This window comes from Phyllobates terribilis, unplaced genomic scaffold, assembly GCF_046119375.1.
Source record: "Phyllobates terribilis strain yellow unplaced genomic scaffold, ASM4611937v1 Scaffold_13__5_contigs__length_258822181, whole genome shotgun sequence".
Lineage (NCBI taxonomy): Eukaryota > Metazoa > Chordata > Amphibia > Anura > Dendrobatidae > Phyllobates > Phyllobates terribilis.
The window spans coordinates 186,494,828-186,516,221 of NW_027362773.1; the positions used below are offsets into that span (position 1 = coordinate 186,494,828).

At 44.6% G+C, this 21,394-nt stretch overlaps 1 protein-coding gene across 2 annotated transcripts in view; it reads left to right on the top strand.

Annotated features, from left to right (window-relative positions):
- Window positions 1–21,394, top strand: part of BBS2 (Bardet-Biedl syndrome 2) — a 44,650-nt gene that overhangs the window by 19,680 nt on the left and 3,576 nt on the right. For both annotated transcript variants that reach the window (XM_073659083.1, XM_073659084.1), the window contains exons 4-15: window positions 1,225–1,350; window positions 2,342–2,404; window positions 3,755–3,832; window positions 4,691–4,795; window positions 6,033–6,119; window positions 7,230–7,365; window positions 9,219–9,358; window positions 9,441–9,588; window positions 10,262–10,433; window positions 16,039–16,168; window positions 17,396–17,527; window positions 17,612–17,749. In XM_073659083.1, coding sequence (XP_073515184.1) covers window positions 1,225–1,350; window positions 2,342–2,404; window positions 3,755–3,832; window positions 4,691–4,795; window positions 6,033–6,119; window positions 7,230–7,365; window positions 9,219–9,358; window positions 9,441–9,588; window positions 10,262–10,433; window positions 16,039–16,168; window positions 17,396–17,527; window positions 17,612–17,749 — 1,455 coding nt within the window. The remainder of the gene's footprint in view (window positions 1–1,224; window positions 1,351–2,341; window positions 2,405–3,754; window positions 3,833–4,690; window positions 4,796–6,032; window positions 6,120–7,229; window positions 7,366–9,218; window positions 9,359–9,440; window positions 9,589–10,261; window positions 10,434–16,038; window positions 16,169–17,395; window positions 17,528–17,611; window positions 17,750–21,394) is intronic.

Genomic DNA, 21,394 nt, shown 5'->3' on the forward strand with positions numbered 1-21,394 from the left:
GGGAGCGTGGGGTGGTAGCGTGGGATAGAGGGGAGCGTGGGGTGGTAGCGTGGGATAGAGGGGAGCGTGGGGTGGTAGCGTGGGATAGAGGGGAGCGTGGAGGGGTAGCGTGGGATAGAGGGGAGCGTGGGGTGGTAGCGTGGGATAGAGGGGAGCGTGGGGTGGTAGCGTGGGATAGAGGGGAGCGTGGGGTGGTAGCGTGGGATAGAGGGGAGCGTGGGGTGGTAGCGTGGGATAGAGGGGAGCGTGGGGTGGTAGCGTGGGATAGAGGGGAGCGTGGGGTGGTAGCGTGGGATAGAGGGGAGCGTGGAGGGGTAGCGTGGGATAGAGGGGAGCGTGGAGTGGTAGCGTGGGATAGAGGGGAGCGTGGAGTGGTAGCGTGGGATAGAGGGGAGCGTGGGGTGGTAGCGTGGGATAGAGGGGAGCGTGGGGTGGTAGCGTGGGATAGAGGGGAGCGTGGGGTGGTAGCGTGGGATAGAGGGGAGCGTGGGGTGGTAGCGTGGGATAGAGGGGAGCGTGGGGTGGTAGCGTGGGATAGAGGGGAGCGTGGGGTGGTAGCGTGGGATAGAGGGGAGCGTGGAGTGGTAGCGTGGGATAGAGGGGAGCGTGGAGTGGTAGCGTGGGATAGAGGGGAGCGTGGGGTGGTAGCGTGGGATAGAGGGGAGCGTGGGGTGGTAGGGTGGTAGCGTGGGATAGAGGGGAGCGTGGGGTGGTAGCGTAGGATAGAGGGGAGCGTGGGGTGGTAGCGTAGGATAGAGGGGAGCGTGGGGTGGTAGCGTAGGATAGAGGGGAGGATAGGGTGGAAGCGTGGGATAGAGGGGAGCGTGGGGTGGAAGCGTGGGATAGAGGGGAGCGTGGGGTGGAAGCGTGGGATAGAGGGGAGCGTGGGGTGGTAGCGTAGGATAGAGGGGAGCGTGGAGTGGTAGCGTGGGATAGAGGGGAGCGTGGAGTGGTAGCGTAGGATATAAGAGAACATTGGGTGGAGGTATATGAGAGAGGGGAGTTTTGTGGCTCTGCATTCTGTGGTTTTCAGTGAATTAATTGACAGATCTGCTTTCAAGAAATGCATCATGGGAGATCTTATTACTTTTCATGGGAGCACGCTAATATATGGGAGTCTTTAGTGTTATTTTCTGTATTCTTAATATGGCTTCCGCTTCTCCGTGATTGTGTATATACTATATGCTGATATCACAATTTGTCATTTTTGTTGTAATTGTTTAGATTGCGGATGGAGCCAATGCCGTCATCCTTGGATCCTTGGGAGATGTCACTTGTCCCCTTGCAATCATTGGTGGAAACTGCGCCTTGCAAGGATTTGACAGCAGAGGCAATGACATGTTTTGGACGGTAGGACAATGTAGTCTCGTGTGTCATTGGAGACGGTAAATGGCGGGAGTCTGCTCCGATCGGCCATCTATTATTTCTTCTACCTTTTCATTCTGTTATATATTTTGGTCTCTTTCATTGCAGAAAAAATGTTTATGAATGTAGGAAACCTTATCATAGAGACAAGTACTGAAATCCAACATTCACCTTTTCTTCTCCCAGAGATAAGTTGCTGACAGAGATGTCAGCTGGCTGCTTTTTGATGGAGAACACGGAAGCGCTCGCTCTGCCACCATCACTGTGAATGCAGCTCTGGAGTATGAGAGGATGGCGCTCAGGATCAATATATTTACAAAAAGACTTTTTATGAAGATTGTAAATATTTAGGTTCAAATTTGTGTTCAAATGGAGGAATAATTACTATTAATTTAATTTTTTTGTTATTTTATGGACATGTTTGTTGACTAAGTCTAAGTTCCTACGATGAATATTTGGTGCTCTTTTTTTTCCTCTGCATATTATCGTGTTAAAAAAAAACACGGTGTATTACAGTGGATGGGACTTATGTAAATCTCATGCCCACTCTGCTTTTTCTTTGCGGAAACTGGAAATCCTCCACTTGTCAAATCTTCTATTTCCCCATAGACTTGATTGAGATGAGCAAAATCTGCAAATAAAAAAACTCACCAAAAAAAAAAACAAACAACCCAATAAAAAATGCTTATTTTGGGGACTTGGCCTAAGGCCTCGTTCAGACATAAACCCGTGAGTCACTTACTGTTTTTTCACAGAAATAGCACATACCCATTACAGGCTATGGCATTGTTCACATGTCTTTGTTTGTTTGCATACTGAGCAGTCCACCTTAAAAAAAATCAGGGGACATGTCCATTTTTGATCCGGATCAACTTCCATAGACCTCAGTAGGGAGTAATCTTTGACGTGACTTTTTTTCCTGTCAATGTAATTGATCTGTTTTTCTGTGAGACGTTTCATGGTTGATGTGTTTCAGGTTACAGGGGACAATGTGCGCTCCCTTGCCTTGTGTGATTTCGATGGAGATGGGAAAAAAGAGGTAAGGATGGCAGAAGTGATCATGGCCACTTCCAGATAGGGTTAGATGCCATTTAGTACTGCTTATCCTGCCTCATCAATGGCCGGGGGTCTCTGCAGCCAGACCCCTGGTGATCACCAGATCCCTGGAATAACTTCCTTTCAAGATGGAGGTTGGGCATTCAGGAGACCTCCTTTTAAATCGAGGTATGATCAAATGTTAATTAAATATTTTTTTTTAGAATTTGCAGTACAGAATGTCGACTTTCATTTGCAGATTGTATGTAACAACAAAGAAAAGGGTTTATGTCACGTTATAGATTATTTAAGGGGAATCTGTCAGCAGGTTTTTAGTATTTAATCTGAGACAGCATTATCTAGAGCAAGAGAGCCTAATTCCAATGATGTATCACTTATTAATCTGTGTGTTTATAATTTCAATACAATCGGTGTTATATCAGCAGGAAATTATCACTGCAGGACTAGGTCTTACATGGAAAGTCAGTCAGGTAACCCCGCCCCTACCACTGATTGGCAGATTGCTGACAATAACAGGTATAAACAGGAAGCTGCCAATCAGAGGTGTGGGCGGGGTTATAAACTGCTCAGCATTCTGAGCACTGCTACATCTACAGCAGAGAAAACAAGGATTATATTAAAACTACAACAGGCAGCCCAATAAGTGACACATCGCTGGAATTAGGATCCTTGCCCTTACATCATTCTGCTCTCAGATTACCTGCTTACAGATTTGCTTTAAATAGGGTATCCCAAACATAACATTCTCTAATTTTCACTTGATAGTTTATTAAAGGGGTGTGCACTACTTGGACAACTCCTTCTCATTTTTCTTGTTTGTCCCCATTAAAGTAAAAACACTCATACTCACCTTGGGCACCGTTCCAGCGTTGTCAGCATTCGCTTGTTTTCCTGGGGCTCATGTGAGGTTGTTACGTAACAACAGCCCTACGCCCAATCAGCGCCAGCTACACTGTCCCCGGGAACATCACATAAGACCTGGGAACGCAAGTGTCGACACGACTGCAACAGCATCGGGAGTGAGTATAAGTGTTATTTTAATGGGGCCAAACATGAGGAATGAGAAGGGGTTGTCCAAGTAGTGGACTACCCCTTTAATATTGGATCGGAGGGTGTCCACCCGCTGGGGCCCTTGCTGATCCCTGTAATTGGGACCTATGTCATGTGCGTGAGCCTGTGCAGTGCAACTCTGTAGTGACCACTCAGCCATCTCCTGCCTTTGAAATCCAAAGGGCTTGGGGAACACTGGGGGTCCTAAGTCCCTGACAGTACTGTATGTGCTACTCTTTGATTGATGCATTAACAGAACAATTTTTTTCATGATTTATTACAGCTTCTTGTTGGATCTGAAGACTTTGATATAAGAGTGTTCAAAGAAGACGAGATTGTCGCTGAGATGACAGAGACGGAGGCAAGTGAAGCTGAATTTCCCATAGGCATGAGCGGTCTTGTTGAAGACCCATTTACATCTCTTATAGAAAGCATCTGATGAAAAATAAATCAAAGATGAGTGTAATCTAACGAGCGTGCTTATTGTAATGTACATTCCCAGATCATTGTCACTTCCAGTCTTAAAGTGTGAGAAGTTTGTCGGTTGTTTAAGAAGCTCATAAAGTTATAGCAAAACTAAAGGTCATCCAAGTCTACACAAGTCAGGAGACCAGACTATTGCTCCCAGATGCTTTGTAATATTGTACTTATATGGATTTATAGGATTACAATTAATTGTTTAATGCTTAAAGGGAATCTGTCTGTAGGATCAACACATCCTAAGCCGTCTACATGGGCATGAAGGTCATTGAAAGTTGAATAAAATGATACCATCATATTTGCGATGTGATGTCTTATTCCAGAGAAATCCGCGCAGATTCTCAGGGAGATCTATGTCCGGCCCATAGATCTTAACAGCTCATTTACATATTAAGAAAAATGTGGCTTTCTCAGGAATAAGACCTCAGATTGCAGATATCAAGGTATAATTTTATTCAGCTTCCTATGATCTACATGCCTATATAGACTTCTTAGGAGGGCTGATCCTACTGACAGATTCCCTTTAAGAATTTTAATATCACTTTCTAACATAAAGGTTTGTTCACAAGTGCAAATTTTTGCTCCATATCCTCAAAGTCCACCCTATTTGCTGCAGGGTGCAAATTGTCAAATCTGCAGCATACATTGACAAGCCGGGGCCCTAAAATCCCCACAACAGATCAGTTTCCGCTGAATTTTCTGCAAGATGTGAATGAGATTTTCTTCCTTTTTATTTTAGACGATTACAGCAATGTGCCCCATGTATTCCAGCCGATTTGGATACGCACTGTCCAATGGCACGGTTGGGGTGTATGAACGGATGTCACGGTACTGGAGGATAAAGGCATGTTTTTGTTTTTTTTCTTTAATTTCCCAGAAATTGAGCTTGAAAGAATCAGCTTTGTTATATTCTCTACTCTGGCAAATAATCGTGGTGCCAATGAACTAAAAATTCTGGAGCCTCTTCCCTAAGAGTTTTATACTCTGCCCCTTCTTTGTAATTTCTACAGATTTCTGAATAAATTGATAACCATTCCCCCTTCTTAGGCCCCATTCACACAACAGTGATTTTCTCATCAGATTTTCACTGTAAAAGTAAAAAGAAAAAAACATTCTTCATATTCTCCTATCTAACAGTCTGTGAAAAACGGACAGCACTTCGATGGCATCCGAGTGCAGTCCGATTTTTTTTTTTTTTTTTTTTTTTTTTCCCCACAGACCCATAGATTTTGATTGCAGAATTTGATCCAATACAAGTAATGACTACTTGTCGTTTCATTGATAAATTTGTAGGAGAAATGTCAGAGGAACAGCAAAGCACAGAGTTCTAAGAAAAGATGCTCCAGAATTTTTATTTCATGCGAAACACAAGTATTTACTATAAACAGACTTTTAGGAGAGCTGACTGGTCTTTGTTAAGGGTATTTAAAGGAAATCTTTACTCAAAAGTATAATTATGGTTTAAAAAGATATTTCCATTTGTAACATAGACTTTTCTCTTGACTACCATCTAACCTTTAGCAGCAACTAACCTGCTTGTTGATGGTTTCCGCCCTGTAGCAATGAAGGCATACTACAATTACACTAGTTTTATGTTAGATTTAGCTGACGTCAGCAATGGTTTACATTTTATTTAATTTAAGTTTTAAGTGGTTTTCCGGACTTAATACAGCTTGGATTCATTGAACTAACAAACTCTCCCATACTCACTATTGTCGCCCCAGCCCAGGTATGCACCAGCACAAAAGTCGCTTGTCATAGCGGCGCTGTGGCTTGTGATTGTCTGCAGCAGTCCAGTGACTCGGAAAGTGCATGATTGAACTTTTCTCTGACGTTTCTGGGTGGTGCAGACCGAGCCGTCTGCGCTGGATCCAAGGGGAGGACAGTTGAGTATTGGAGTTTGTTATTTCAGTAAATCCAAGCACCTTTAACTCTGACAATCCCTTTAATTAGATAATTTGAAGAATGTGAAATTTATACTAATGTGGTATAAACGTGAGGGCACAAGAGACTTTCTGTAATGAATGCTGTCGCTGCTTTGCTTCTGAAACCCCATAATGTCCATATCTTTCCATTCACAGTCCAAAAATCTTGCAATGAGCATACACGCCTTCGACCTTAATTCTGATGGGGTTTGTGAGCTGATCACAGGATGGTCCAATGGAAAGGTAAGTGTCTTTTTTTCCGGCAGGTAAAATGACGCACATGCAGACTAGTGGATTTAGATATAACTAGCTTCACATGCAGCTGTCAATATAAACACTGTCAAAGTGACAACTATGCATGTGCCGGATCAGGAGCACAAATCTCCAGCTCTAATTACACAGTTGTAGCAGCACAAAACATAAAGGGAATACGTCAGCAGGGTTCTGCTATGGAATCTGAGAGCAGCATGATGTAGGGACAGAGACCCTGATTTCAGTGATGTGTCACTTAGTTTACTGGGTGCAGCAGTTGTGATAGAATCACAGTTTTCTCTGCTGCAGATCTAGCAGAGCTCGGAATGCTAAGCTGTGTATAACCCCGCCCACAACACTCATGGGCTGCTTTCTGTCCATATACAATGTACACAAATCTGCCAATCAGTGCTGGGGGCGTGGTTGGACCAGAAGACACAAGACACCTAGTCCTGTAGTGATAATCTCCTGCTGATAAAACACTGATTTTATCAAAAGTTTTGATTTCTGCTATTACGGTGCTTATTGAGCCGTAAAATGATTCTTTAGGTCAGTACAATTTCAACAATACCAAGTTTGTATGTTTTTTTTTATATTTGAGTGGTTAAAAAAAAATCTGAAGTTTTTAAATGAAAAAAAATAAATCATTTCTGAGACCCGTAACTTTTTTTTATTTCTCCCTTGATGGAGCTGTGTGAGAACTTATTTTTTGTAGTCTATTAGTAGCTTTTTGCAGTTGATACATCATTTTGATCGCTTTTTTTCCCCAATATTTAGGGGGAATACAAGATAAAAAAAAAAAAAAAATGCCAGTTCAGACATTTTTTTTTCTTTTCTTTTTAAAGCCACAGACAGAATGGCAGCTACTTCACTCACCTGCCCCTCAAATTCGGGCATGCACATGCAACGAAACAATTTAAATGCCACTGTCATAGGTTTACAGTGGCATCTAAATGGTTAAACAGCAGCTATCAGAATAAATCTCCCCGTATGGATTGTTGCTCTATGACCTATTACCGCATATTTCGGTGTGTTGTATCTCCCATAGTTTGAGTTGCCATTGTTTATTACCTAATTATTATCTTTGGGGATGTTATAAAGGTGGACGCCCGCAGCGACCGCACAGGAGAGGTGATCTTTAAGGATAACTTCTCATCCTCTATTGCTGGAGTGGTAGAAGGAGATTACCGGATGGATGGAAAAACCCAACTTATCTGCTGTTCTATAGACGGTGAAGGTGAGCATGTATCATAAGGAAACATGGCAGGGCGTATTCACACATTTTACAGTCCTTGTTCGGGGCTGGCCTAAACACGTGTCTCCTGACCATAACGCAGCTGCTTCATTTATAAGGATATGGGACCAGAGCCAAACTATGGTCTTGCTGACCTCACCGCATCCATAAGTTTATACTTCTTTTGGTGCCCATACCAGTCTAATATGTCCACTGACCCATCTCTCATACTCTGTAATATCCCATACTTTTTTTTTTTTTAACTCGTTTTTATTGAAGATTATACAACATAACAAAGTCACATCATAGACTAAGGATCAAACCGTATTTCTCATTGCTCATTAATGTTGTCCGGCAAAGTTAACCTTGCCATTAACATACTATTGGTCTAATATCTTAGCTAAAACCATAAGACCCCCATGTCAGGCCCCAAATATCACATATCATGAGAGAATACTTTTCATCACCTGGCGACTAACGTGAATCAATCCAAGGCTTCCATACCTTCTCACATTTTTTGAGGACAATGTGTATTCTTATATACCACCCTCTCATAGGAAGCTGCCGTATTTACCATATTGACCCAGTGTGACAATCGTGGGGATCTTCTATCCATCTCATGGTGATAGCCTTATGTGCCAATAACAATGTTTCCCTGAGAAGAGTGCGAGGTTAGCAGGGCCAGGCTACACACCTTAGGGCAGGGTGGTAAGATCTCGATGAGGATAGTTAGGACCGCTTTCCAAAAGTCCTCAATAGGAGGGCAATGGCACATCAGGTGTATAAACTCTGCCGCCTCTTCCCTGCATCTACTGTATAGTGATCTGCAGTGGTGGATCTACCCATTGTATATAACCTGCTAGGAGTCAGGTGGCATTGATGGACTATATACATGACGAGCTTGTTATTAATTGCCGGTGAAGCATTGCGGGGAGGTCAAGGCCTCGCTCCAATCCTCCTTTGATAGGGAGGGTGTTACTGTCCTCAACCAACAATGGGGATGAGGATCATCTCCTGCTTAGTAACTGGGTATATAAAAGGAGATCAACCCCTTGGGTCCCCGTCTCCTTAGAATCCCAATCAGGGGGTAAGAGGATATGAGAGAGTTCCCAATGTCTAGAAACTGGGACTCGGAGCATGCCTTATTTGCAGATACCTAAAGAAAGAGTGATTGGGTGCTTCCATACTCTCTTTTTCAGTGGATCAGTTCGCTTTATCATCATTCTGCCAGCACTATAGGAATTGGAACTTTCTTTCCTTCCCTCACAAAAAACGGCCTCCAAATCCTGTTATCCGTCTCTGATCTCACATTATCTATCAAGTGTCAGCAAATTATCTGAAAGTACAGTAACCATTTAAAGTGTCCCTCCAATTACAATCTCCAGCTCGACCTGACATTGGTTATGAAGAGACAATAGCACACAATGGGCAGTATCCTTGCCAAACCAAGCTGCTGGCACTTGGAGAGTAGTGAGCACAGGTTTATATTCTAATTATCCCTGTTTGCTATCAAGAGATGAAAACATTGTTGATTACTGGAGAGGATAAAAACCTACGCAGACCTGATCGTGCCCTATGCAGACCTGATCGTGCCCTATGCAGGCCTGATCGTGCCCTATGCAGGCCTGATCGTGCCCTGCATTGACTTGATCGTGCCCTGCGCAGACCCGTTCGTGCCCTGTGTAGAACCATTCTTTGCACAACCAGAGGTCTTGGTATAACACGTCAGATTGCCCTCTTTTGGGTCCGAACTGGCCACTATTGAAGCCTAATCGTTGTCATATGTTATAGATTACGTGACAGTTAGTATGGAAACTTGATAATTTGGTAAGAGACAGTTTTCTTTTCGCCCATAGTGAGAGGCTACCTACCTTCTAGTCAGGAGACGGCGGGGAGTCTGATGGATGCAAGTGTAGAGCAGGAACTTGTCCGAGAGCTCAGTCAGAAGAAGCAGAACTTATTGCTGGAGCTGAAGAACTATCAGGAGAACTCCAAGGTTGACCATACAATGTACATCCATACCGCCGTGCACAGCGCCAGTGTAATAGACTCCGCTGACAGTGGATTGTTCTTTGCAGCAGGCAGAATTACGACTTCAAGTCAGTGAGCCTGACGGACAGATGGGAGTGATACCAGCGAATACGCAGCTGCAGACGGCTTTATCTGTTAACCTGGGCTCAGAGACCCAGTCTGCACATGTGGAGCTCAGCATTTCTACATCTAATGGTGAGGATGGCCCCCTGTGTCTCTCGCGCAAAACTCTGAGAACTTAGTTTATATTTAAGCAATATAGACAGAAGTTTTCAATGTCTCACCCTTCGATATTGAGAATGAGGGTCACATTTTCCCCCCGTGTGAAAGGAGTGGTCATACATGTATACTACCACTGTTAAGAGGCTTGTTAGTATAAGATTGTGTAAATTTTCATAACTTTTATAATGAAACTGTAATTTAAAAGGGTTGTCCAGGTTCAGGACAAAAGTCTGCAGTTATTTTATGTGACTGCAGACTACTGAATCGTACACTGTCACGATTTCCTTGGTCGCCTGATTGCATATATGCGATTTGCACACTTGCGGTCACCTGCCAACTAGACTTGTTCATCTTCTCTCAATAAAGGTGAATAGGGAGAATCCGTATGAGTCTAGTTGGCATGTGATCAATAGTTTGCAAATCGCATACGCGCGGTCACGGGATCGACCGCTTGCTCTGGGAATACTGGTCACACACTGACTTTTGTTCCAAGCCTGGACAACAACTTTAAGGTTAATTACAAAAAAAGTATTCTAACATATCTATCATTTCCAGCAGAAATGAGAGCCATAGTGCATCTATGATCCGAGCTTTATCTACTATATAGTACTGATTTGGACCTTACAACGTGATTTTGTTTCCATAGACACAATTATACGTGCCATACTTATCTTTGCTGAAGGAATATTTGAGGGCGAGAGCCATGTTGTACACCCCAGTGCCCAACATCTAACCGGTCGTATTCGAGTACCCATTTGCCCCCCTAAAGATGTCCCTGTGGATCTGCACATAAAAGCTTTTGTGGGTTACAAGAGCAGGTAAGGCAATGCCAATGATCGAGGGCATTTTAAAATACCATGAGCACAGTCCACCATGACGGTCGGTGTTGGCACAGGGTGTAACCACGTCACTGTTAAAGAAGGTGGACGAGACTGGTGGGCAGCCAGCGTTTGCTCCACTGATCCCATAGTTGGTGCCCAAATTGGAAAGACAGAATACAATCACAGTCCCTAATTTATTGATTAATCAGTGTTTTTTTTTTATTTGGGGTACCATACGGAATCACAATTTGATCTCTAATGGCTCCCTTACATATTAGGGTTAATGTCAACTAAACTCACCGATGGTAGGAATGCCCGACCATATAATGTGTATGGACGTCCTGACAGATGAGAAGGACCTGGCATGTTAATTTTCAATTTCCGATCCTTCATTCCCACCAGCGTTAAGCCACTCGGCTATTGATGGCCAACAACTTTTCCTCCTCACCCCTTCAGTACATATTGCTGGCCGTTATCACCAAAAGATCAGCCAATAAATAATTAATTATTAATTAATAATGCCCAATTTATCTCTCAGAGAAGAGTAGGCCGGTCCCTGCGAAATTGTCAGGTGCAATCGACATTAATAATGAGTGGGGACCTCTACTCTCGCCATTGAAAACATGCGTGAGCGATCAAGGATTGTTGTAATGCAAGCGAATGGGGTCACGTTAAGACTCACAAGATATTACAGCAGGAAAATCGCAAAAAGTCAGAAAGATTTGGATTTATTTCTGACTAGGTCGTCACAGTACCTTGCGGGCCACAATGTGACGCTATTCACTTGCATTATGCTGCGATGTACATCAGTCTTTGGGTACGTGACCTACATTGCAGCCAAAGACAACGTGTAGCTTCAGACCTATCTGGATAATTTGTAACCAATCATCGTTCACTTTAAACATTTGCAGCAAATGAACGATTATTCACATGTTTGTCATTGATTGCATCTTATAAGCTGATGACCTGCGATCTCCTGCATGAAAATACATGATTGTGGACAGTGTAACATAAGTGCAAGGGCTTTCAATCTACACGGCTTCCTATATTGCCAGTCAACACTTGTTACAGGCAATTTAGAAAGATCCTTGTCTGCCTTTTAAAGGGGTATTCGAGTTTCAGAAAGCTCCTGTCCCCCGGCTGCAGTTAGTTAAAAACAAAAATCTGCTTTAAGGCTGTGTGCCCACGATGCGTTTTTTAAGCGTTTCCGCAGCGGCAAAAACGCTGCAGAAACACTTAAAAACGCATGGTAGAAGGCCTGCCATGTTCCCCAATGATAATTCGCATGTGCTGTGCACATGCTGCGGAAATTTCCACTGCGGATTATCATTGCGGATAAAACGCAGCACTGCCAATTATTTTGCGGAAGCGCTGCGTTTTCGCCGCCATTCTCTTGCATTAGACCGCATGGATTCCGCATCACTGTATATGTAGATGCGCATTGCATGCGTTCTAATGTGCGGATGGTACCCAGGTCTAGAGGACAGGAGACTCTCCTCCGGACCCGGGTACCATAGAAAACTGTAAAAAAAAAAAAGAATAAAATAAAAAATAAATATATACTTGCCTTCTGACGGCCCCCAATGCGCTACTCCTCGCATGCCGGCAGTTGGCGATGGACTGAAGGACCTGCATGACGTCATAGTCATGTGACATGTCACGCGACGCTGACGTCGGCAGGTCCTTCAGTGTACCGCTGCCGGCAAGGGAGAACGGAGTGAAGCCAGACACCGGGGGCCATCAGAGGGTAAGTATATATTTATTTTTTATTTTTTGACATTCTCTCCGGTCACACTATATAAATCCATGCCGGTTGCATGGATTTATATAGTGTGACCAAGTTGACAAGCACTTTCCAAGTGATGCTAAAATCGCTTGGTAAGCACTTGTCAACCCGCATGCGGAAATGCAAGTGAAGAACGCTTCACATCCGCATGTCCCTGGCAGGAAAAACACATGTACAATCCGCATGCGTTTTTTTCTGCCAGGGAGAGCAGAAACGCTCAGGAAAAAATCCTGAGCATTTCTGCATCTTGGGCACATAGCCTTACTCACCCTCTTTGGGTCTCGAGATGAGTCTCTGCCGCTGCTTCCGGTGTCTGTTGTAGTCTACAGTCATGTCAACACCGCTGCGGCCGATCAATGAGCTCAACAGCTCTGTCCGAGTTGACATCACAAGCCGCTGAGCTCACTGATTGACTACAGCGCTGTTGACTTGATGTCAGTGCTGCAGACATCGGAAGCCGCGTCAGAGACTCGGCGTTGGACCTGGGAGGGGCGAGTAAAGCACAGGTTTTGTTTTTTTAAATAATCTGCAGCCAGGGGATGGATTCTCTGCAACTGGAAAAACCCTATAAACAGATCGAAGCCATGCTGATAGAGGGGCCTTGGGTATGCGGCCTATCTATTTAAAGTAAAAACAATAGTATATGGTGGGTACGGATAGTATTCAGACCCCTTTAAATTTTTCACTCTTTGTTTCATTGCAGCCATTTGGTAAATTCTAAAAAGTTCATTTTTTTCTCATTAAAGTACACTCTGCACCCCATCTTGACTGAAAAAAACACAGAAATGTAGAAATTTTTGCAAATTTATTAAAAAAGAAAAACTGAAATATCACATGGTCGTAAGTATTCAGACCCTTTGCTCAGTATTGAGTAGAAGCCCCCTTTTGAGCTAGTACAGCCATGAGTCTTCTTGGGAATGATGCAACAAGTTTTTCACACCTGGATTTGGGGATCCTCTACCCTTCTTCCTTGCAGATCCTCTCCAGTTCCGTCAGGTTGGATGGTGAACGTTGGTGGACAGCCATTTTCAGGTCTCTCCAGAGATGCTCAATTGGGTTTAGGTCAGGGCTCTGGCTGGGCCAGTCAAGAATGGTCACAGAGTTGTTCTGAAGTCACTCCTTTGTTATTTTAGCTGTGTGCTTAGGGTCATTGTCTTGTTGGAAGGTGAACCTTCGGCCAAGTCTGAGGTCCAGAGCATTCTGGAAGAGGTTTTCATCCAGGATATCTCTGTACTTGGCCGCATTCATGTTTCCTTCAATTGCAACCAGTTTTCCTGTCCCTGCAGATGATAAACACCCCCATAGCATGATGCTGCCACCACCATGTTTCACTGTTGGGATTGTATTGGACAGGTGATGAGCAGTGCCTGGTTTTCTCCACACATGCCGCTTAGAATTATCACCAAAAAGTTCTATCTTCGTCTCATCAGACCAGAGAAGCTTATTTCTCACAGTCTGGGATTCCTTCATGTGTTTTTGAGCAAACTCTATGCGGGCTTTTATATGTCTTGCACTGAGGAGAGGCTTCTGTCGGGCCACTCTTCCATAAAGGCCCGACTGGTGGAGGGCTGCAGTGATGGTTGACTTTGTGGAATTTTCTCCCATCTCCCTACTGCATCTCTGGAGCTCAGCCACAGTGATCTTGGGATTATTCTTTACCTCTCTCTCACCAAGGCTCTTCTCTCATGATTGCTCAGTTTGGCTGGATGGCCAGGTCTAGGAAGACTTCTGGTGGTCCCAAACTTTTTCCATTTAAGGATTATGGAGGTCACTGTGCTCTTAGGAACCTTGAGTAATGCAGAAATTCTTTTGTAACCTTGGCCAGATCTGTGCCTTGTCACAATTCTGTCTCTGAGCTCCTTGGGCAGTTCCTTTGAGCTCATGATTCTCATTTGGTCTGATATGCACTGTGAGGTCTTATATAGACAGGACTTGATTTGGAAAGGCACACACCTATCAGTTTACTTAAATACAGCTGGACTCCAATGAAGGAGTAGAACCATCTCAAGGAGGATCACAAGGAAATGGCAGCATGTGACTTAAATATGAGTGTCTGAGCAATGGGTGTGAATACTTATGACCATGTGATATTTCAGTTTTTCCTTTTTTAATAAATTTGCAACAATTTCTACATTTCTGTTTTTTTGCAGTCAAGATGAGGTGCAGAGTGTACTTTAATGAGAAAAAAAATGGACTTTTTAGAATTTACCAAATGGCTGCAATGAAACAAAGAGTGAAAAATGTAAAGAGGTCTGAATACTTTCCTTACCCACTGTACATAGCACACGGCGGAGGGGGTCCGGCTATGGATTTTCCACCCAGGTCCAAGGTTCTAGCTTATATTTTTCATAGACCCTATGGAAAGAAAAGGACTCACCTGGTCCTGGTTAGTAATCGTATTAGGAGTAGCCTGGTCCTGGTTAGTTTTAGAAGTAGCCTGGTCCTGGTTAGTATTAGTATTAGAACTAGCCTGGTCCTGGTTAGTATTAGTATTAGAACTAGCCTGGTCCTGGTTAGTATTAGAACTCGCCTGGTCCTGGTTAGTATTAGAACTCGCCTGGTCCTGGTTAGTATTAGAACTCGCCTGGTCCTGGTTAGTATTAGTATTAGAACTAGCCTGGTCCTGGTTAGTATTAGTATTAGAACTAGCCTGGTCCTGGTTAGTATTAGAACTAGCCTGGTCCTGGTTAGTATTAGAACTCGCCTGGTCCTGGTTAGTATTAGAACTCGCCTGGTCCTGGTTAGTATTAGAACTCGCCTGGTCCTGGTTAGTATTAGAACTCGCCTGGTCCTGGTTAGTATTAGAACTCGCCTGGTCCTGGTTAGTATTAGAACTCGTCTGGTCCTGGTTAGTATTAGTATTAGAACTAGCCTGGTCCTGGTTAGTATTAGTATTAGAACTCGCCTGGTCCTGGTTAGTATTAGTATTAGAACTAGCCTGGTCCTGGTTAGTATTAGAACTCGCCTGGTACTGGTTAGTATTAGTATTAGAACTCGCCTGGTACTGGTTAGTATTAGTATTAGAACTAGCCTGGTCCTGGTTAGTATTAGAACTCGCCTGGTCCTGGTTAGTATTAGAACTCGCCTGGTCCTGGTTAGTATTAGAACTCGCCTGGTCCTGGTTAGTATTAGTATTAGAACTAGCCTGGTCCTGGTTAGTATTAGTATTAGAACTCGCCTGGTACTGGTTAGTATTAGTATTAGAACTCGCCTGGTACTGGTTAGTATTAGTATTAGAACTCGCCTGGTCCTGGTTAGTATTAGTATTAGAAGTCGCCTGGTCCTGGTTAGTATTAGAACTCGCCTGGTCCTGGTTAGTATTAGAACTCGCCTGGTCCTGGTTAGTATTAGAACTCGCCTGGTCCTGGTTAGTATTAGTATTAGAACTAGCCTGGTCCTGGTTAGTATTAGTATTAGAACTCGCCTGGTACTGGTTAGTATTAGTATTAGAACTCGCCTGGTACTGGTTAGTATTAGTATTAGAACTCGCCTGGTACTGGTTAGTATTAGTATTAGAACTCGCCTGGTACTGGTTAGTATTAGTATTAGAAGTCGCCTGGTCCTGGTTAGTATTAGTATTAGAACTCTCCTGGTCCTGGTTAGTATTAGTATTAGAACTCGCCTGGTACTGGTTAGTATTAGTATTAGAACTCGCCTGGTACTGGTTAGTATTAGTATTAGAAGTCGCCTGGTACTGGTTAGTATTAGCATTAGAACTAGCCTGGTCCTGGTTAGTATTAGAGGAAATTGTCATGAATGCGTTTCGGATCTTGCCTGTATTTACCACTGATCGCTGAGCTTTTCTCTTGTGAACAGCGTCCAATTTCATGTCTTTGAACTGACACGGCAGCTCCCTCGCTTCTCCATGTACGTGCTCAGTAACCCTACCACCACCCCAGAGCCTTCCAGCCACGTCACCTTCACCATCAATGAGCGCGTTCAGAGGGTAAGTCTTGTGTTATCAGCCGGATTTTCTGTAAAGTTGAAATGGATAAACCTAATGTATCTGTGTGTAGGTGCAGTGAAAGATGATGTCCAGCCATGACCCCCTCCGTATAGTCTGCATAAAGAGAGCCCGTCACACCTCCTGCCACCGCTATTCCAAACTATGGAGCATGTTACCTTCCACTTTTGCATCGTCCTCGGTCATTCCTCCTGGAAATGTATAAATAAATTAAATACCTGGGTGTTGCCATTCTCTTTGTAAGAGCTAAACATGAGTTTATCATATACGAGTTATTTCTGTGTTTTAGAACTCATAGCCATTATAGTCTATGCTGACCCCGTGGTCCCCAACAAAACAAGGAATCATGTCTGATTTTGATGCAAGTCTATGGGTCCGTGAAAAATTTGTGCCGCCATGTGCGGTCACTGTTTAATAGCAAATGCTCAGGAACTTCTTCTTTTTTTTCTTCTTTGCATACAAGAAAAACTGATGAAAATCTGATCAAAAACACTGAGGAAACTTGAAACGTTTTTCCTTACGAGAAAAATAGCTGGCATCTGAATGAGCCTTTATACTGTTTAGGGACACTCCCTATTAACAAGGGCAATGTATTTCCAATTTTTCATTTATTTATACATTTCCAAGAGGAATAATAGAGCAGCACAACCCAGAGGTATAAAAATTGATGTTCCACAATTGTTATATCATAGTGGATGCAAGCAACAGATAACCGACGTGGCCGATGGACCGGGTCCTGCGATTCTAGAGGGCTCCCATCTAGCAGTCACAGATTAGCAACGTGGCTGATGGACTGGGTCCTGCGATTCTAGAGGGCTCCCATCTAGCAGTCACAGATTAGCAACGTGGCTGATGGACTGGGTCCTGCGATTCTAGAGGGCTCCTATCTAGCAGTCACAGATTAGCAACGTGGCTGATGGACCGGGTCCTGCGATTCTAGAGGGCTCCCATCTAGCAGTCGCAGATTAGCAACGTGGCTGATGGACCGGGTCCTGCGATTCTAGAGGTCTCCCATCTAGCAGTCACAGATTAGCAACGTGGCTGATGGACTGGGTCCTACGATTCTAGGCGGCTCTCAGGGCTCCCATCCTGCAGCCACAGGCTACCGACGTGCCTGATGGACCAGGTCCTTCGATTCGATTCTCACCCTTTATCTGTCTTATAAACCTTATTCTGTCAGTACTTTTTTTTTTATATACTTTTCAAAAGGTGGTTCTTTGGTTGAACCAAAACTTCCTGTTGCCAGAAGACACAGAGGTGCAGAGCGCTCCATTTCAGATTTGTTTTACATCCCTCCGTGATTCAGGGACCCTCCTCCTTAACATGAAGCCCAGCGGAGAGGTGAGTGCTGCTCCGTAAGTCACATCTACATCACTAGCTGCCTCCTATTCTCATTGTAGTGTAAAATGATTTTCTGTGCTGCAGATCACATTACAAACAGATGACATTGACCTTGCTGGAGACATCATTCAGTCCATGGCGACCTTTCTAGCTATAGAAGACCTTCCAGTAGAGGCCAATTTCCCCAAATACTTTGATCAGCTACGGAAGGTGCTTGTGAAGGTGAGTTCTGGGGGGAAAATTGCATTGCAACGGTAGACAGACGCTGCATTTCCATTGCCATACATGTTAACAGGAGCAGCACATTTATGTAGGTTCCTTATATAGGTGTCAATATTTTTTTGGTTTAGTAATAAATTGAAGGTAAGAGATTTATATTATCCATCACCAGTAGTGGTATCAGAAAATATGCCTGTCATTTGGCAATGGTGCTTGTCATACATAAGGCAGTACGAGTGAGCTTGTATTACGAAGTGTTAGTATAAAAGAGAATTTTGGGTACTCAACATAAAATCTCTTTCTTGAACCTTCATTGGGGGACACAGGAGACCATGGGTGTATACTGCTGACACTATGCAAAAATGTTGGCTCCTCCTCACCAGGTTACACTCACCAACTGGCACAAAGCTAATCAGCGAGAAAGCAGTAGGAGAAGGAATACATAAAAGAGTAGAACAACATGCAAAGAAAGGGAGGGTGCGGTGTTCCCCAATGAAGGCTCAGAGAAAGAGATTTTACTTTGAGTACCCAAAATTCTCTTTTCTCTATCACTTCATTTGGGTACACAGGAGACCGTGGAACGTTCAAAAGCAGGCCTAAGGGTGGGGAAAAAACATCAACAACAATCAGGAAACAATAATGAAGGCATATTTCCTTCAGGTCGATAGACTAGCAACTGCTGCCTGGAGAACCTTCCTGCCCAGGCTGGCATCTGTCGAGGCATAGGTATGAACTCTGGAGAAGTTGCTAAACATATAAATGAAAGACCAAGTAGCCGCCTTGCAAACCTGCAGAGCGGAGGTGTGATGATGCACAGCCAAGAAAGCCCTAACTGCCCGAGTGGAATGAGCTGTAACTCTGGGGAGTGGTGATCTTTTCTTTGTCTGATTCGCTTCCAAAATTGCGGACCGGATCCATCGAGCAATAGTAGCCTTAGAGGGTGTAAGGCCTTTCCGGGCACCCTCTGTAATGAAGAGAGAATCAGAGTGCCTAAAAGAGGCTGTCCTGGAGAGGTAGCTGCGAACTGCTCTAAAGCGGTCCAATTTGTTCAGAAACTGCACCAAAGGATGAGAGGGAGAAGGACAAAAAGAGGGGAGGATTATTCTGGACTCAGGACTATTTTGTCCTGATGGAGAATGAGGAAGGGAGAATGACAGGAGAGTGCTGATGGATGTGATGACCACCAGAAGGGAAACCTTCCAAGTGAGAAGAGGTAGAGAGATCTCCTGAAGAGGCTCAAAGGGAGAGCCCTGTAGAACACGTCCAGGACCAGATTGAGGTCCCACGGATCCGCAGGAGGATGGTAGGGAGGGACCGAATGGGCCATGTCCTGGAGAAAGGTCCTGATCTGAGCGCAAGGCCAGGTTCTTCTGAAAAAGGATGCACAGAGCGGAGACCTGACCTTTAAGAGAGCTGTGGGCAAGACAGTCCTCAAGGCCGACTGCAAAAAGGCCAGATGGGATGGAAGGGAAAAAGTCATAGGGGCGGTGTGATTGGATTCACACCAATGGAAAAAGGCCAGATATAGTGACAGATACAGGAAGAGGAAGGCTTACGAGCTTTGATCATGGTTTGGATAACCTTATCCGAAAAACCTGAGGCACTCAACACCGTAGCCTCAACAGCCATGCCGTGAAATTTAGAGACCGAGAATTCTAGTAGTAGATGGGACCCTGGGAAAGCAGGTCTGAGCGGTCTGTGATCTTCTATGGGAAGTCTGTGAGCAGGTTGACCACCTCCGTGTACCAGGATCTTCTGGGCTAGTCCGGAGCAAAGAGGAGGACTGGAATGCCTTCCACTTTTATCTTCTTGATCAGTCTGGGAAGAGGGGGTAGAGATAAGGGAGAGCGAACTGAGCGTGAACAGGTTGCGAGCCCTGGAGACGAACAGAGGAAACTTGTTGTTCAGTCTGGATGCCATCATGTCAAATTCTGGAGTTCCCCATCGACCACAGATCTGGGCGAACACTGACGGGTGGAGGGACCACTCTCCTGCTGCCAGACCTTTGTGACTTAGAAAGTCGGCGGCCCAGTTGTCCACCCCGGGTATATGAACAACTGATATGGCCAGGACTCTGTGAGAGGAATCAGTAGAATTCCATCAAGGCCGAACAACTCAGAGTTCCTCCTTGGTGGTTGATATACGCTATTGCTGTGGCGTTGTCCGACTGGATGCTAACAGGGAGGCCCGTGGTGGATGAGAGAGGACGACAGCCACTCAGTCAGAGACTGCTGGAATCGAACCGGAAGGGAAGTCCGTCGGTCCAAGTAGGGGACAGACCTGACCCACTGGGACAAGAGAGAAAGCTGCGTGGGTCTGGAACGAAACTGGTTGAAGAGGATCGCCTCTGAGGCGGAAATTATCCGGCCCAGAATACTCATGCAAAAGTGTAGGAAGCATGGAGGAAATTGTCTTGGGACACGAATTATGTGATGGAGGGCAAAGATTTTGCTCTGGAAGAAACACTCTTGAAATCCTAGTGTCGAAGATCATGCCCAGGACGACCAAGTGCTGGGCCGGGATCAGGGACAACTTTGGTTTGTTGATGATCTACCCGAGTCGGGAGAGGGTATCGAGAGTGATCCGAAGGCTCTCCAGGGTCGATGAGAATGTTGGAGCTTTGACGAAGATATCGTCCAGGTAGGGGATGACCTGGATCCCCCTGGCTCGCAGAATGGCCATTATGGCCACCATGATCTTTGTGAAGACTCTGGGGGCAGTGACCAGCCAAGAGGTAAGGGCCAAGAACTGAAATTGATCCCACTTTACTGCAAAGGGAAAGAACCTCTGGCATCCGGAATATCCACTGAACAAAGCAATTCTTCGGATTCCATCCTGAAATGGCGTATGCATTCTCGCTTGTTTAATAACTTGAGATCGAGGATGGGCAGCATAGGGCATCATGCCACAGCTCAGCAATGCATCCAGATGTAGCTTATTTGGGCTCGTCGCGGGACAAATGGATTATCGGCGGACAGGTGAGGAATACTGTGGTTTTTTTTTATTTTATTTTTACATTAATAAAGGGGTCAAAGAGGGTGGGAACTGTTTATTTCAAATACAGGATTTTTCTGTGTGTTTTGTTCAGTTAAAGGACTTTTTTCGACGTGTGCCTTTGATTACTCCCCGTAGTGAAAATAAAATAGTCCTATAGACGCCTCTCCATTACCAACACCTGGGCTTGATGTCAGCTGACATTAGAAAGCTGACATCAACCCCAATAATATTATCCCACTTGCCACCGCACCAGGGCAAGTGGGAAGAGCCGAGGCTAAGAATCTCCAGAATTGGCACATCTAATGGATGTGCCATTTCTGGGGCAGCTGATGTTCTTAGTCTGGGAGGGGGCCAAAATCCATTGCCCTTACTAGGCTATTAATATCAGCCCGCAGCTGTCTGTTTGGCCTTTGCTGGTTATTAAAAATATGCCATCCAAAATAAGAATCTAATAGCATGGTCACGCCATTTTTATTGGCGGGGGGGGTCACCCCTTGTTAATTACCAGTAAAGGCTACGCAGACAGCTGTGATCAGATATTAATAGCCTGGGACGCTTCATGTTTATTACCCCCTTCCCAGACTATAAACATCAGTCCCCAGCTGTCCGCTGTCCCTCAGCTGGTTAGTAAAATCAAGGGGGACCCCACAT